This window comes from Triticum aestivum, chromosome 3A (assembly GCF_018294505.1).
Source record: "Triticum aestivum cultivar Chinese Spring chromosome 3A, IWGSC CS RefSeq v2.1, whole genome shotgun sequence".
NCBI classification, from domain to species: Eukaryota; Viridiplantae; Streptophyta; class Magnoliopsida; order Poales; family Poaceae; genus Triticum; species Triticum aestivum.
This window is the reverse complement of record NC_057800.1, coordinates 38,922,998-38,938,834: the sequence shown is the minus strand read 5'-3', so window position 1 is coordinate 38,938,834 and position 15,837 is coordinate 38,922,998. Positions and strand designations below refer to the sequence as shown.

Below are 15,837 nucleotides of genomic sequence, written 5' to 3'. Positions count from 1 at the left end.
ATATGGGCAACCATGCAAGTTTTAGAGATGAAAGAAAGAACAAAGCTTGCCAAATAATCATATATCATGGTATGTCTTTCAGTTGTGATATATAGAAGGCGGTTTAATTCAGAAGGGCAATCTCGGCCACAACAAACAGAGTATAGCTTTGGTCAAGTCTTTGTTTGTTCCAGTTCACTCAATGGAACTCTTAACTAACCTGCTCATGTGCCGTTAATGCAATGCTTACTGTTTATTAATTTCAAAATAAACCATACATGAAGGTTTTCCCTTCTTGACAGTAGTACCAGGCTAAAAAATGAACAAACTAGAACTTCAATTTATTTGGAAGAGCCAAGGTATACACCAGTGCTGTACTTAGAAATAGAACTACAATCAGCTAATACTAGCTGCTAGATTTAACTACCAAGGGCGCAACCAAAAAAGTCGTGCAACCTTATATCCGGCTCTACAAAATCTGTCTACATCTACATCTACAATCTATATATCTACAACTACTTAGAAAGAACCTAAGGTTCCATGTTTCACTTTTTCTCCCCACCAACCCTTCATCCAACCTCCCACATATGTTACCTTCACATTTCATCGGTTTTTCATCCCTCCCGATATTCTTTAATAACGGTTTTTAATCTGGTAATCCGATTAATATCTGGTAACACAATAAATTAATGGGAAGGAATCAATCATGATCGTTAATTACTTGATAACACAATAAATTTAAATTCATGAGAAGGTATCAATCACGGTCAGTAGTGGTAACACGATAAATTCACTGAAAGAAATCAATCACAATTGGTCATCATTTATTTGCCCCGCTGAAACGCACAGGAAATTACCTAGTATGTTAAAAGAACAGCTACCAATTAACAGAGATGTTCACAAAGATCACAAGGTTTTCACCGCCCTTATTTGCACGCAAACCACAGAGTTATGGTGAGTGAGACATGCATGGCTCGATCTGGTTGACGAGATATGATAGCTAGGCCAGTCGACGGGTGAAGAGACCTCCAGCTGCTTCCAGGCAGCTGCCAACCGCTGTCAGCTTCAGCTTGCCCCCAAACACCAGGTACCTCTAAACTGTTGCTGACTCCAGATTCTGGATCAGGAATGCTGCGACAAATCATAAGTCATAACAGCAGATTAGGAATGAACAAACTAAGATGTGCAACCTAGCAATTTCCTGAAAGGCAGAAAAGTGCACAGTTAGGGTTTATGGTTTAGGTCTACATCAGCTTAAAGAATTTTGTTAGGCAGAAAAATTAATCACACAACATGTTATGCACATGTACAGATTCCCATTATTTTTCTTTGGAAGACGTACCGCTACAATTCGAAAGGGACTAAACAAGCAAACAAGCAAGTCGATCTGATCCTATCAAACAGTCATGGCTATAGACATGTTAGGCTGTTCTCATGCTGACCGTTGAATGATTCCACACACTGATGCGGTCCCTGTTAGCCATCACAAGAACCCTATTGTAAGTTTCCAACTAAGACTCTGATTCAAGTTAACGCGTGCAAGCAAAAAAATCGTAACAACAATGGCAGTGGCGAGTACCTCTTCGGCTCTCCGGCTCCAGCCTCTTCTCCTCATACTCCTACTCGCTGCCACCAGCGAGGCCACCACATTCAAAATCATCAACCAATGCACCTACACCGTGTGGCCAGCCGCTCTGCCAGGAGGTGGCGTGAAGCTCGATCCGGGGGAGACGTGGGCGCTGAACATGCCCGCTGGTACCTCAGCAGGGCGCATCTGGCCGCGCACAGGCTGCTCACTCCTTGGCGAAGGCGGGTCATGCCAAACTGGCGACTGCAGCGGCTTGCTCGCCTGTACGGTCAGAGGTCGATCGCCAAACACGCTGGGCGAGTTCAGTCTTGGCCAAGGCCAAAGTGTTGATGATTTCTTCGACATCTCTCTCATTGATGGCTTCAACGTGCCCATGGACTTCCTGCCGGTGCCGGTTCAGGGAAGGTCAGGGTGCAGCAAGGGGCCGCATTGTGCAGCCAACATCACATCGCAGTGCCCAAGAGAGGTGAAGGCTCCGGGAGGGTGTAACAATCCTTGTATTAGGAGTGCGGAAAGCAATTGCAGTTACACAATTAACTCGGTCTTCTTTAAGATGTGCCCAGATGCCTACAGCAATCCCAACGATTTTTCCACTTTCACTTGCTCGACGGGCACAGACTACCAGGTCATCTTCTGTCCCCTGTTAAATCAAGAAATATCACCTACAGCTGAAAGTCCCCTGCCGGCGCCCCCAGCAGATGTAACACCTCCGACCCCAAGTACTCTGCCTGCAGCTATTGGGCCAGCAAGTATGAAACCGAAATCTGCCTCTGTAAGAGTAGTTGTTGCAATTCTAGCTCCTGTAGGCGGCTTCATTTTGTTCACCATCATGTTCCTCAGCATCTTCTTTATATGTAAACAAAGAACACAACGACGGAATGAGACGGAAGAAGAGGAAGAGTTTGGGGTGCTACAAGGAACACCAATGAGGTTCACATTTCAACAGCTAAAAGCAGCAACCGAGCAATTCGCAGACAAGCTCGGGGAAGGAGGATTTTGGTCTGTTTTCAAGGGACAATTTGGTGATCAAAGGATTGCAGTAAAATGTTTGGATCGAACAAGTCAGGGCAAAAGTGAATTTTCGGCAGAGGTGCAGACAATTGGCAGCATTCATCATATTCATCTGGTGAGATTGATTGGTTTCTGTGCAGAGAAATCTCATAGGCTCCTGGTATATGAGTACATGCCCAAAGGATCCTTGGACAGATGGATCTACTGTCGACATGACAATGATGCCCCTCTTTTAGATTGGAGCACGCGGTGCAAGATTATAACTCAAGTAGCTAAGGGCCTGTCTTGCCTTCACGAAGAGTGCACAAAAAGAATTGCTCATTTGGATGTCAAACCACAAAACATCCTCTTAGATGATAACTTCGATGCTAAACTTTCTGATTTTGGACTATGCAAACTCATAGACAGGGATATGAGCCAAGTTGTTACTAGAATGAGGGGCACACCTGGATATTTAGCTCCTGAATGGTTGACATCACAGATCACGGAAAAGGCGGATATCTACAGCTTTGGCGTCGTGGTCATGGAAATCATCAGTGGAAGAAAGAACCTTGACACTTCCCAGTCAGAAGAGAGCATCCATCTCATCACCCTATTGGAGGAAAAGGTAAACAGTGATCGGTTGGTAGTTTTGATTGACAATAACAGCAACGACATGCAAGCACACAAGCAAGATGTGATTCAGATGATGATGATGCTTGCAGATTGATTGCAAAAAAAGGCCTAAAATGTCTCAGGTGGTAAAAGTATTGGATGGTGCCATGACTGTAGACCTCAACATAGAGCATAACTTCGTTGTAACAACTCCAGCAAATTTTGGTAGCATGGGAAATGTGAGCACTTCAGCGCCACCTCTAGCCTCAGATGTATCAGGCCCCAGGTGAAATAGAGACAATTCTGACAAGGTAGGCAATTACAATGTGTGTAGGAGATTCTCTTATGTAAAACAAAATTCATGGTCTGTTTTATTTTCTCAAATTATTACAACTCTTGAGTTATGCTAACTTGGATAATATCTCAGTATTGCAAACCTTCTTCGATCCACAACAGATGAACTCATTTGTGTTCTTTTGAGCTCCACCTGTAGTGCAAATCTGGTTTGAGCTATCATGGTTGAAATTAAAAATTACTAACATGTTGTAAAATTCTCATTGCTCCAATAAAGCAGAGAAGTAAATGGGCAGTCCGAGAAACTAACTAATAAACACTGATCAGTTGGTATGTTAGTTACCGCAAGTGCCTTTATGTTCTGCAGCATGTTCACTTGGTTTTCATGACATTAGGTACAGTTTGATTTCCTCAAAAGGAGAAAAAGTGACTCAAACCTATTGTAAGCCGTTATGAGAAATCTGTAAAATGTACATGCATTGATAAAATTTTGCTCTTTCTTAAACACCCCGGATATAACCAAAAAGTGTTGATAACTTATGAGATGTTATGCTTGCTTCCATTGACTGTGAGAGGATTCTACTACATTTTCAATACAAAGAATTCAGATTCTTACCTTGCAAAAATGTGAGTAGGAGAAGGAACTCAGATCGAAATTTAGCTTGCAAAGTTCATAAACTAACTGTAAATTGCCTAGATTTGTCCAGTAGCTACACACATATATCATTTTCATTAATTAAGGTAACAGTGCAACATGGATCTTCGATCTTGATCCATATTTCCTGGGTTCCCCCCCATAAGGTTCTTCGAAACCTAACACAATCCCAGCGAGGGAGGCACTTCGGGCCTGATCAACGGTGAAGTCAATGTTGTTGCTCCAGTACTCCAGGATATTAAGAAGCTTGGTTTGCATTCTTTACATATTGGCCAGAGAACCCAAGATAACAGGGCTCTGGCCATCCTTCTCTGTTGCACGGGAACCGCAGAACCATCATGGTGAATAAGACATTTTCGTCAGTAAAGACGTCTTGGTCTTGAGCAGATTCCAAGCAGCTTCTGAGCCTCTACAACAGATGAATAAATCAAGTTTGTTGTTTTGTCCAGTTTCTCCCATTGCAAATCTGTTTCTAGTTATTGTACTTGAAATTAATAGCATGTTTAAAATTTTCACATGTGCGGAGAAAGCAGAGAAATGCACCTTATGAAAGCAAATTGGTACTTCGAGACACTAATAAACACCAAATGTTTAGTATCAACAAGTGCTTTTTGTACTAACAATAATCCACTAAGTTTGGAAAGGCATGAAGTTCCTTTATTCGTCTCTAAGCTCTCTTTGTTGCTTCAGAGATCCTATGTGATACTCCAGTTTCATATATTTGTCAAAAAATAATAATAATACTCCAATTTCATATGGAGTGGCCATCATTCAGATATAACAAAATTTCTTCTTTTGAGAAGAGGGGGGGAAATGGACTTTACACACACTTCTGCAATAGTAGAACTTCTGTTTCAGAAAAATGACCCGTTTTGTGGGACTGCTGAAATTCAGAGTTATTTGAAAGAAAAGAATATCTGCACGATGAGATACTTGCTATACAATGGTGACCAGAGGGCAGAGGAGGTAGTGATGTTCATTAAGTGCTTATGTCTAAACAGATTGCTCGGTTTCCTCAAAAGATGGAAAATATGGCATTCAACTGTTCAACTGGTCGTACTCAGAAACTTCTAAAGGCAGGAAGTGTAAAATGCTAAATATTCATGTATATATAATCTAAGTATTCAAGGTTTTGGCCTACAAAACTGTGTGCGAGGGATTAAAGCATCAAATCATCACAATCACACTGACTGCAGCTACAGGAACAGTGTGCTGCCTTACCAGAACCAAAATATTGTTCTGAACTTTGGAGAAATATCCTACAGGTCAGATGTTAACGGCAGGGCATATGCTTGTGTTGGAAATGGTGAGTAGGAGGAGGAACTTAGATGATGGCCAACAACTGGGCAAGGGCTGGAATCAGTCAGGAAATTTGCCAAGTCTAACAATGACTGGTAGGCAATCTGCTCTGTTTCTGGGCCAGCCCATGAACCCAAGCCATGAAAATGTCCAACTACACTGGTACTCGGTTACTCTTGGACTGTTAATTAGCTACACATCAGTACATCAGTTGTGCTACTGACCATAATCCCATTTGGTTTTCTACTGATGATCATATAATGTAATGCCGTTGCACCAAATCATCGCATAATTTGCAATAGAGAGGCTGCTGCTTACACTGAACCGCCTGGTGTTCGTGTGATTCATCCCCATCCTTATCCTTGACCTGCCCTGCTTCTCCCTACTGAAGAACCCATGCGTGAGCGTTTCGTCTCGAATCGATAAGTGACTTGGCTAACTACCTCCACCAACGAGGATTGAGGGGGATCAAACCGAAGACGGCAACGCGGTTCCCCTCTCTGGAGGCCAGCGATTACGGGCTGCGCGGCTGCTGATGGGGCGCGGTGGAAAGATGCGGCACTGGGCACGAGGAATGGCGACGGCAATGCCCTGCGGCCAGACAGCCCACTTCACCGGCGACTTCGCCGCTGGTGGGTGCGCCGCCGGCAACAGTTGGAGGAGAAAGGTTTCCCTTTTTTTTTTCTTTGAGCGTCGGAGGAGGAAGGCCCCTGGCTCGTGCGGGCATGGACAGCCCAGCCAAGTATGCAGCCCACGGATTGTCGCACCCAGATTTTTTTGTGTAGCCCTTCAGCTCTGTTTTTATTTCGGCTGTTTCTCTGATTTTAATGTATTCCAGCTGTTTTTTTTTATTTTGATAGGTTCATTTTATAAATTTAAAAAATTTCAAACAATTTTGAAATGTTCATGCAAAAGAAAAAAAATACTCCCACCATTCAGTTTTGTAAGTCGTTTCAGACAACTAAAAATGGGCTGCTTTGCATGCTGTCTGAAACGTCTTCAACACCTTATAAAAGCGAGCGGAGGGAGTATGTTTCAACACCCACACACATTATCCATGTACATTCATCCTAATGAACACACACACATGCACTCTCTAACCTATGAGTACCTCCGAGACATCGAGTTGACAAATTTTGAGCTAGAAATAGTCACCACAAAGTGTTTCATCTATACCTACCAATATAAAAAGACCCAAAGGGGCAGATCCAAACTGATCTTGGCCATCTAACTAAGTCAATCCAACGACCTAGACTCCTACAATGGCGAGCGTTAAACGTGCAATTAATATTATACCAAATACTTCACTAATCATATAATTAACACATAAATAATAACATACCTAATATCCGCATGCAATTGATATATTGCCTAAATATTAACGTGAGTTGCACGTGCGCATTTACTAGTAGTCACTGAAAACATCATCTCCTACTAAGCAGACATCACATGCTAAAATAAATACATGAAATGTAAGTATTCATGTCAGGTATAGAACTCAGGTGTAGTTGACCGTGCAAAAGCTCGATAAAGGGCAAAATACACTCGGAGTATATCACTCGGTAAACTTACATTCGGCAAGGACAACTTTACGGACTTTTTTCACAGACAATCGACAAAGATGAGCAGGGCTCTGCCTCATTCACGCATGGGTGCCTGAAGCTAACCCTCACCAGTATGCAACCCACTGAAAGAATGTCAAAGCCAGACACAATTTTCTTGAAAGGAAAAATCTGAAAAAAAAAAAACATCTCCAACACTTAGCTCAGCTGTAGTTAACCTCAAAAAACAAAAATCAGGTGTAGCTGAGAGTGCAAAAGCACCCCGAAGCATGAAGATTGGGTACTGTTATGGTCAAATAAAGACTTTTTTTTAGAAAGGGCTATCATGGGTAGCTTTATTAACTCATATCAAAATTACATTGTTCACAAATCCATTGACGACACAATCAGAAGTTTCGTCAACCCAAGTCTCAGAAAATTTATTATAAAAATAAAAATTAGCTAGATAATGTGCAACGGTATTAGCAGCACGAAGACAATGTTTAAATTTGACCTTCCCAATTATTGTTGTCGTATCAAAAAATTCAGCAAAAGATTGTTGTAGCCGCATCCCGCCATTGTGTTTTGCCTTGTGCAAAAATTGATATCATCAAGGGAGTTTGATTCAGCCTCCACGTGGAATCCCAAAATATTTGCAAGAACCAATCCATCCCACATAGCCCCTGTCTCATCATCGTAACATCAGAAGCGTGCTGAATGTACTTAATTACATTGTGCTGCAAAAAATGTCCTTTTCAGCTAAAAATATGTCCTTTCTCATCTCGGACTATCACCGCTGCAACTTCACCGCCATCATCGTCATGCAATGAATCATCGACATTCACGAACTTTGGTTCTAGCCTAGTCGACTTCTGCTCAAGTTCCTCATTGCTTCGAACTTATGCCTCAAGGAAACTACCTGTAATAGCAAGAACCGATATGAGCCATCTAGTAGGGGTGGGCTTGGTTCATGAGCCATCTAGTAGGGGTGGGCTTGGTTCATTATGCGTGACCCGTTTGTCAGATCCATGATATCTACTATGCACGTATATTCTTGTAGACTATTAGGCCTCCAGCGCAAAGGATTGTAGGACACCATCAATTTTCTCTCAAATGGAGACCTAAGATATGTCAATCCGGGTGAGGTGTAGGTTGAAAGTGACCCCTCTCAACAACCCTGCAATCAAATACAAGTCATCTCTTGTGTCCCCAAACACACCCAATACAATTGTTAATTGTATACATGCACTACTTCGACGAACCGATTGATAATTTGAATGATAACATTTTTTCGCATTTTCAAAATAAAATAGGACAACAAGGTAAATAGGAGTAGTAAAAGTGAGTAATAAAATGATGTATTAAAGCTTGGAAACAAAGTCGAGGGTTCATACATTCACTACTGCCGAATCGCAATATCATTAACATAATTAAAACATATGTTTGTACCCTTAAAAAGTGCAACAAAGGATCACTCCCAAGCACTGGCGAAGTGTCAGCAGACGAACTCGGGCCTTGACCACCCTTTCCTACAGAAACTTTTGCCAAATAAGCTTATTTTTCTGCTAATTGCTTTAATAATTCCCCGACGTCTCTGATCACCATAGCCTTATCTTTGTCACACACTTATTTGGCCACCCCTAAATTTTGTTTCACGCTCCACCACTGCTCCCAAGTTCCTTTTTTGTCGGATCAAAGCAGGATGAGATAATGTAGGTATGGATAGGCGCACCTCTCTCCTTTCGGCGATCTTCCGTGGCGCCAGCCGTGCCTGGTTTCGTTCTTCTGAGTTCTCCGTCAGAATTGGAGCTGCGTTGTTTGTCCGCAGGTCGACATGTCGTCGGGGAGGGTGGGCTTTGCCCTGTGTGTTTCAGTCTATGGGAGTGGGCTCGGCCCTTGTTGTTCCGGTTTTTGCCCGATTTTCCGTAATTAATTGGGCAATTCTCTTATGCTTAATTAATAGATGAGGCAATCTTTGCCTCCGTTTTGAAAAAAAATAGGGCAGCCCCAATGTCACTTCAGACAGCCCTAAAAATTAGACTAAACAATCACCTCATGACCGTTATAATTATCATTCTAACGTATTATCCATAGAGTCATCCCAATGTCACTACGGGCATCTCCAAAAATTATACTCGACATGCATCCTGATCTCAGTGATCCCAAAAGATTCAATCCAACATTTTGGTTTTTGGTGCTCAAACCTTAGTGAATTGGAACTTTATTTTTCATTGCTCCTTATGATGATGTCCATTTGCATTGTTATTATGGTTTTCCGCACCATCACAAGTTCGTGAAAACAATTCAATTCCAGGTCTCTAAATTTAAACTCAACTTTCTTTTAATATATTTTATTTTTATTTTCATTGAAGCCATTACTAGGGGAACAGAAAACTACACATTTTCCTCCTTCAAAATCTTAGGCAGCAAAAAAGAACAACCGGGGCAACAATGAAAGCTTACTTTGAATGACTTAGTCATGGTAGGTAGGTATAATGGTTCTAAAGACAAGAAAGCAAACGAAAAAACAAATGCAATCTTTTTGGAGATTTTTTGAGAATGCATAAGAGGCAAACAATAACCAAATGAAGATGCAAAGGAAAGGAAATGGAAGATCGATAGAAGACTTGTAATCTCGAAAGCATCTTGTTCAAAGATATAAATAAAGCAAAGAGCAATTCTGTAAATAGGTATATATATATATATATATATATATATATATATATAAACTCTCTCTCTCTCTCTCTCTCTCTCTCTCTCTCTCTGTGTAAATCATGATGTTCATGTGTGATGGTATGCAATATCACTAAGGAGAGAAGTCACCTCGGTCTCGAGAGCTCTAGCTCTAGCTCTAGTCATAGGCCCTCTTGGCACTTCTTGAGACGATGGTCGGTCCATTGGGATGACCGTAGGATGCTCCGCATCATGTGCCTTTATCTAGCCAACTATACAATGTAGCAAGATGCTTTTGAATACCTAATCCTATTCAGGGATTTTCAGCTTCCCCAAGTATTATTTCAAGTCAGATTGGGTCATACCTTGCTTGGCTTGTATGGTTGTGCTTGGCAGCTCTTCTAGTTAGCCACGAGCTTCAGGCCCAAGCATATATCACCTAAACTTATATTTCTGTTTATTCTTGTTCTCAGCTGAGGTTTAAAGTTTAAACATCATGTTGCCATCGTCAAATCTAGTGTGTTCAGGATCCACCAGTGCTTCTGTTTTCCTTGAGATTGACAGCAGGAGATAGTGCGGACGTGACGGAAAATTCCATTTGGTCAGATTTAACAGATTTGCTAAGAAATTGCTCTATAATTTTTTGGCATTTGGGCTGGCAAAGTCAGCATGTTTCTTTTGAATAAACACAAAAGCATGGCCCGAACGTGGTTTCCATATATGCATCCGTTTGACCTTACATGGTTTTGTCACATAATCTTTCCTATACAAAAGAAGTGGTGTAAGCACGGTGGTTTCACAAGTCATTTTGATTGTTTACACGACTGAAGTTTATGCGGTAGAAATTGGAGCGGCTGCTGAGACTGAGGTTGCTTCTGCTTCTACAATACTTGCTCTGCAATGGTTCACACATATAGCTATCAGTACAGCACACTCTTGACTGAAATTCCGTTTGTATTCTCATTTCCAGGTCATTTCAGGAAACATTTGTAAATCACAAGAACACGGCATCAGGAACACAGCTGTCCCTGCTATAAGCACTCATTCATTTCCTCAAACCACAGAGCTTTTGCCCGGACCATACCTGATATGTAGGAGATGGCACAGAGCTTTTCTCCAGGTGAAGGAAGGGCTGCTGAAGTTCTCACAGAGCTTGTCGCATCACATCAATGCGATCGACAATGTTTCTATATGTTATCTGAAGAAAAAAAACTGCCGTGCCTTAATATAGCGAAGTTAATAATGTAGCAAGATGTTTTTGAATACCTAATCCAGTTCACGGAAGTTCAGCTTCCCAAAGTATCATTTCAAGTGAGATTTCGCCATACCTTGCTTGGTTTATATGGTTGTGCTTGGCAGACTTCCCGTGAGCCACGAGTTTCAGGCCTAAGTATATATTTCTGTTTATTCTCGTTCTTCTAAGCTGAGGTTTAAACATCATATCGTTATGGTCAATCTAATGTGGCCATGATCCACCAGTTCTTCTGTTCTCCTTGAGAGTGACAGCAGGAAATTAGTGTGGACCTGACGGAAAATTCCATTTGGTCCGATTTAACTGATTGCTAAGAAATTGCTCTAGAATCAGCCCAAATCGCTATCAGTAGAGCACGACTCTGACTGAAATTCCGCTTGCAGCCTCATTTCCAGGTCATTTCAGGACACATTCACAAATCCCAAGAACGGACAGCTACATGCATGCATTCATTTCCTCAAACCACAGAGCTTTTCCCCAGACCATACGTACAAGTAGAACACGTACGGCACAAGCTTGAGAGTACTTTGAAGATCAAATCTTGGTCAAGCTGACGTCTGTCCTATGGATGGTAAGGTTAATGCAATGCTTACTGTTTACTAATAATTCCAAAATAAACCATGCATGATGGTTTTCCCCTCTTGACAGTAGTACCAGGCTAAAAAATGAACAGAACTAGAACTTCAATTAATTTGTAAGAGACAAGGTAGTAGTAGTACATACCAGTACTCGGAAATTGAATTACAATCAGCTAATACCAGCTGCGAGATTCAATTCTACCAACAGCGCAACCAAACAAGTCATGCAACCTTAGGATCGGGCGCCACAAAATGTGTTAAAAGAAAGCTACCAATCAACAGAGATTTTCGCAAAGATCACAAGGTTTTCGCCACTCTCGTTTGCACGCAAACCAGAGAGTAGTGAAGGAGACCTCCAGCTGCTTCCAGGCAGCTGACATCCGCTGTCAACTTCAGCTTGCCCCCAACCACCAAGATGGTTGCTGACTCAAGATTCTGGGTCTGACTGTAGCGAAAAAAAAATCATGACAGCAGATCAGAAATGAACAAATTAAGATGTGCAATCTAACGATTTCACGAAAGGCAAACATAAAACAAAATCTCAGTCTACATCAGCTTAAAGAATTTTGTTAGGAAACAAAATTAATCAAACAATACATTATGCTCATATACAGATTCCTTCTTTTTGGGGTAAGACTCAGTACAGGTACAATTTGCAAGGGACTAAACAAGCAAACAAGCAAGTCTGGTCCTATCAAACAGTCATCACTACAGAGTATGTTAGGCTGTTTTTATGCTGACCATTGAATTATTCAACACACAGATGCGGTCAACTTTGACTCTGATTCAACTTTGCAATCCCCTACCACTCTTCCATCCTGTTAGCTGTCACTCAGACTCTGACTCAAGTTTGCAATAGCGCTAGGAAACTCAGACTCTGATTCAAGTTAACGGGAGCAAGCAGAAAAAACAACAAATGGCACCGGCGAGTACCTCTTCGGCTCTCTGTCTCCTACCTCTCCTTCTCCTCGCTGCCACCAGCGAGGCCACCATATTCAGTATCATCAACCGATGCTCCTACACCGTGTGGCCAGCCGCTATTCCAGTTGGAGGTGGCGTGAAGCTCGATCCGGGGGAGACGTGGCTGCTGGACGTTCCCGCTGGCACCATGGGCGGGCGCATCTGGGCACGCACAGACTGTTCATTCCATGGCGAAGGCATAGGGTCATGCCAAACTGGCGGTTGCGGCGGCTTGCTCGTTTGTAAGGGGAATGGTCAACCGCCCAACACGCTGGGCGAATTCACGCTTGGCCAAGACCAAACGAATGACTTCTTCGACATCTCCCTCCTCGATGGCTTCAATGTGCCCATGGAGTTACTGCCGGTGCTGGTTCGGGGAAGGTCAGGGTGCGGCAAGGGGCTGCGCTGCGCAGCCAACATCACATCGCAGTGCCCAGGCGACCTGAAGGCTCCGGGGGGTTGTAACAACGCGTGCACAGTGTTCAAGCAGGACATATACTGCTTGAATGGAAGCACAATAAGCAGCCCCACAAATTACTCGAAATTCTTTAAGCGGATGTGCCCAGATGCCTACAGCTACCCCGACGATGGTTCCACCAGAACTTTCAATTGCCCGTCGGGGACCAACTACCAGGTCGTTTTCTGTCCCCTGATTAATCACACACTATCGCCTACAACTCAAAGTCCCCAGATTAATCAAGCACTGACGCCTACAGCTGAAAGTCCCCAGATTAATGCACTGTCACCTACAGCTGACAGTCCCCTGCCCGCGCCCCCGGCCGAGGTAACACCACCGACCCCAAGTACTCTGCCTGCAGCTATTGGGCCAACAAGCATGAAACCAAACCCCCCCTCTGTAAGAAGAGTTGTCGCAATTCTAGCTCCGGTAGGTGGCTTCATTTTCTTCACCATCTTGTTCCTCGTCAGTTTCTTCATACGTAAACGAAGAACACAATGGCAGCATGGGATGGAACAAGAGGAAGAGTTTGGGGAGCTACAAGGAACACCAATGAGGTTCACATTTCAACAGCTAAAAGCAGCAACCGAGCAGTTCAAAGACAAGCTCGGGGAAGGAGGATTTGGGTCTGTTTTCAAGGGTCAATTTGCTGATGAAAGGATTGCGGTAAAACGTTTGGATCGATCTGGTCAAGGCAAAACAGAATTTTCGGCAGAGGTTCAGACAATTGGCAGCATTCATCACATTAACCTGGTGAGATTGATTGGCTTCTGTGCAGAGAAATCCCATAGGCTCTTGGTATATGAGTACATGCCCAAAGGATCCTTGGACAGATGGATCTATTGTCGACATGACAATGATGCTCCTCCTCTACATTGGAGCACACGGTGCAAGATTATCACTCATATAGCTAAGGGCCTCACGTATCTTCACGAGGAGTGCACAAAACGAATTGCTCATTTGGATGTCAAACCACACAACATCCTCTTAGATGACAACTTCAATGCTAAACTTTCTGATTTTGGACTATGCAAGCTCATTGACAGGGATATGAGCCAAGTGGTTACTAGAATGAGAGGCACACCTGGGTATTTAGCTCCTGAATGGTTGACATCACAGATCACGGAAAAGGCAGATGTCTATAGCTTTGGCATTGTGGTCATGGAAATCATGAGTGGAAGAAAGAACCTTGACACTTCCCGGTCAGAGGAGAGCATTCATCTCATTACCCTATTGGAGGAAAAGGTGAAGAGTGATCGGTTGGTAGATTTGATTGACAATAACAGCACCGACATGCAAGCACACAAGCAAGATGTAATTCAGATGATCATGCTTGCAATGTGGTGCTTGCAGATTGATTGCAAAAGAAGGCCTAAAATGTCTGAGGTAGTAAAAGTATTGGAAGGTGCCATGAATATAGACATCAACATAGATCATAACTTTGTTGTGAATTCAGCAAATTTTGGTAGTGCTGGAAATGTGAGGTCTTCAGCTCCACCTCTAGCCTCAGATGTATCAGGCCCTAGGTGAAACGAGACAATCCTGACAAGGTAGCCAATTAGATTGTAAGTAGGGGATTCTCTTATGTAAAGCAAAGCTATGGACTGCTGTATTTTCTCAAATTATTACAATCAGATGAACTTATTTGTATTGTTTTGTTCAGGTTTTCCTTGTAACACAAATCTGCTTTGAGCTATCATGGTTGAAATTAATAACAAGTTTTAAACTTCTCATAGCTCCAATAAAGCAGAGAAATGCAGAGTAAAAGCAAATTGGCAATCTGAGGGACTAACTAATTGACATCAATCAGTTGGTATGTTAGTTACAACAAGTTCCTTTATGTTCTGCAGCATTTCCACTGCCTTTTTATGACGCTAGGTACGGCTTGATTTCCTCAAAACGATAAAAGATGGCTCAAACCTATTCTAAGCCGTTTTGAGAAAACTGTAAAATGCTACATGTATTGATATTGTTTGCCCTTTTTAACACTCCAGATAACCTAAAGTGTTGATAATAGATGAGATATGTATTTTTTCTTGTTTCCAATGACTGGGAGGGAAGGGGAGCCTTGGCGCAGTGGTAAAGCTGCTGCCTTGTGACCATGAGGTCATGGGTTCAAGTCCTGGAAACAGCCTCTTACAGAAATGTAGGGAAAGGCTGCGTACTATAGACCCAAAGTGGTCGGACCCTTCCCTGGACCCTGCGCAAGCGGGAGCTACATGCACCAGGTTGCCCTTTTTTTTTTCCAATGACTGGGAGGATTTTGCTACATGTTCAATCCAAAGATTTCAGATATTTAGTTAAATTGTGAATAGGAGCTCATATTGAAGAGCAACTCAGATTGAGACTCAGCTTGCAAATGTAAGAAGTTAGCTGTAAATTTCCTAGATTTGTCCAGTAAATACACCCATATATCATTTTCATCAATTCAGTGTCACACAGATCCTGGATATTGATCCATATTTCCTGGGCTCCCCCCAGAAGGTTCTTCTAACCCTAACACTATCCCAGCCCTGTAATTGTATTCGCCACGAGGGAGGCACTTCAAGGACCTGATCAATGTGAAGTCGATGTTGTTGCTTTAGTGCTGCAGATATATTAAGATGCCTAGACCGCATTCTTTAGATATTGACCAGAGAGCCCAAGATAGTGAGGCTCTGGCCATCCTTCTCTGTTGAACAGGAATCAGAGCCATGGTGAATAAGACATTTTGGTTAGTAAATACATCCAGGTCTTGAGCAGATTCCAAGCAGCCTCTGAGCCTCTGCAACATATGAATAACTAAATTTCATTGTTCTGTCCAGTTTCTTCCAATGGAAATCTGTTTCTAGTTATTGTACTTAAAATTAATAGCATGTTTAAAATTTTGTCCTTACAATGATCCACTAGGTTTGGGAAGGCAGGAAGTTCCTTTATTGATCTCTAAGCTCTCTTTGTTGCTTCAGAGATCCTATGT

The 15,837-nt window shown here is 42.5% G+C and overlaps 1 protein-coding gene and 1 pseudogene across 1 annotated transcript; both read left to right on the top strand.

Moving 5' to 3' along the window:
• Positions 1-1,541: 1,541 nt before the first annotated feature.
• LOC123060073 (G-type lectin S-receptor-like serine/threonine-protein kinase SD2-5) lies at positions 1,542-3,784 on the top strand (annotated as a pseudogene).
• An 8,587-nt stretch (positions 3,785-12,371) lies between these two features.
• Positions 12,372-14,425, top strand: LOC123060072 (proline-rich receptor-like protein kinase PERK3). Its single transcript, XM_044482636.1, has one exon. It carries the CDS (start codon positions 12,381-12,383, stop codon positions 14,409-14,411), a length of 2,031 nt encoding a protein of 676 aa, XP_044338571.1. The 5' UTR covers positions 12,372-12,380; the 3' UTR covers positions 14,412-14,425.
• The last annotated feature ends 1,412 nt before the right edge of the window (positions 14,426-15,837 follow it).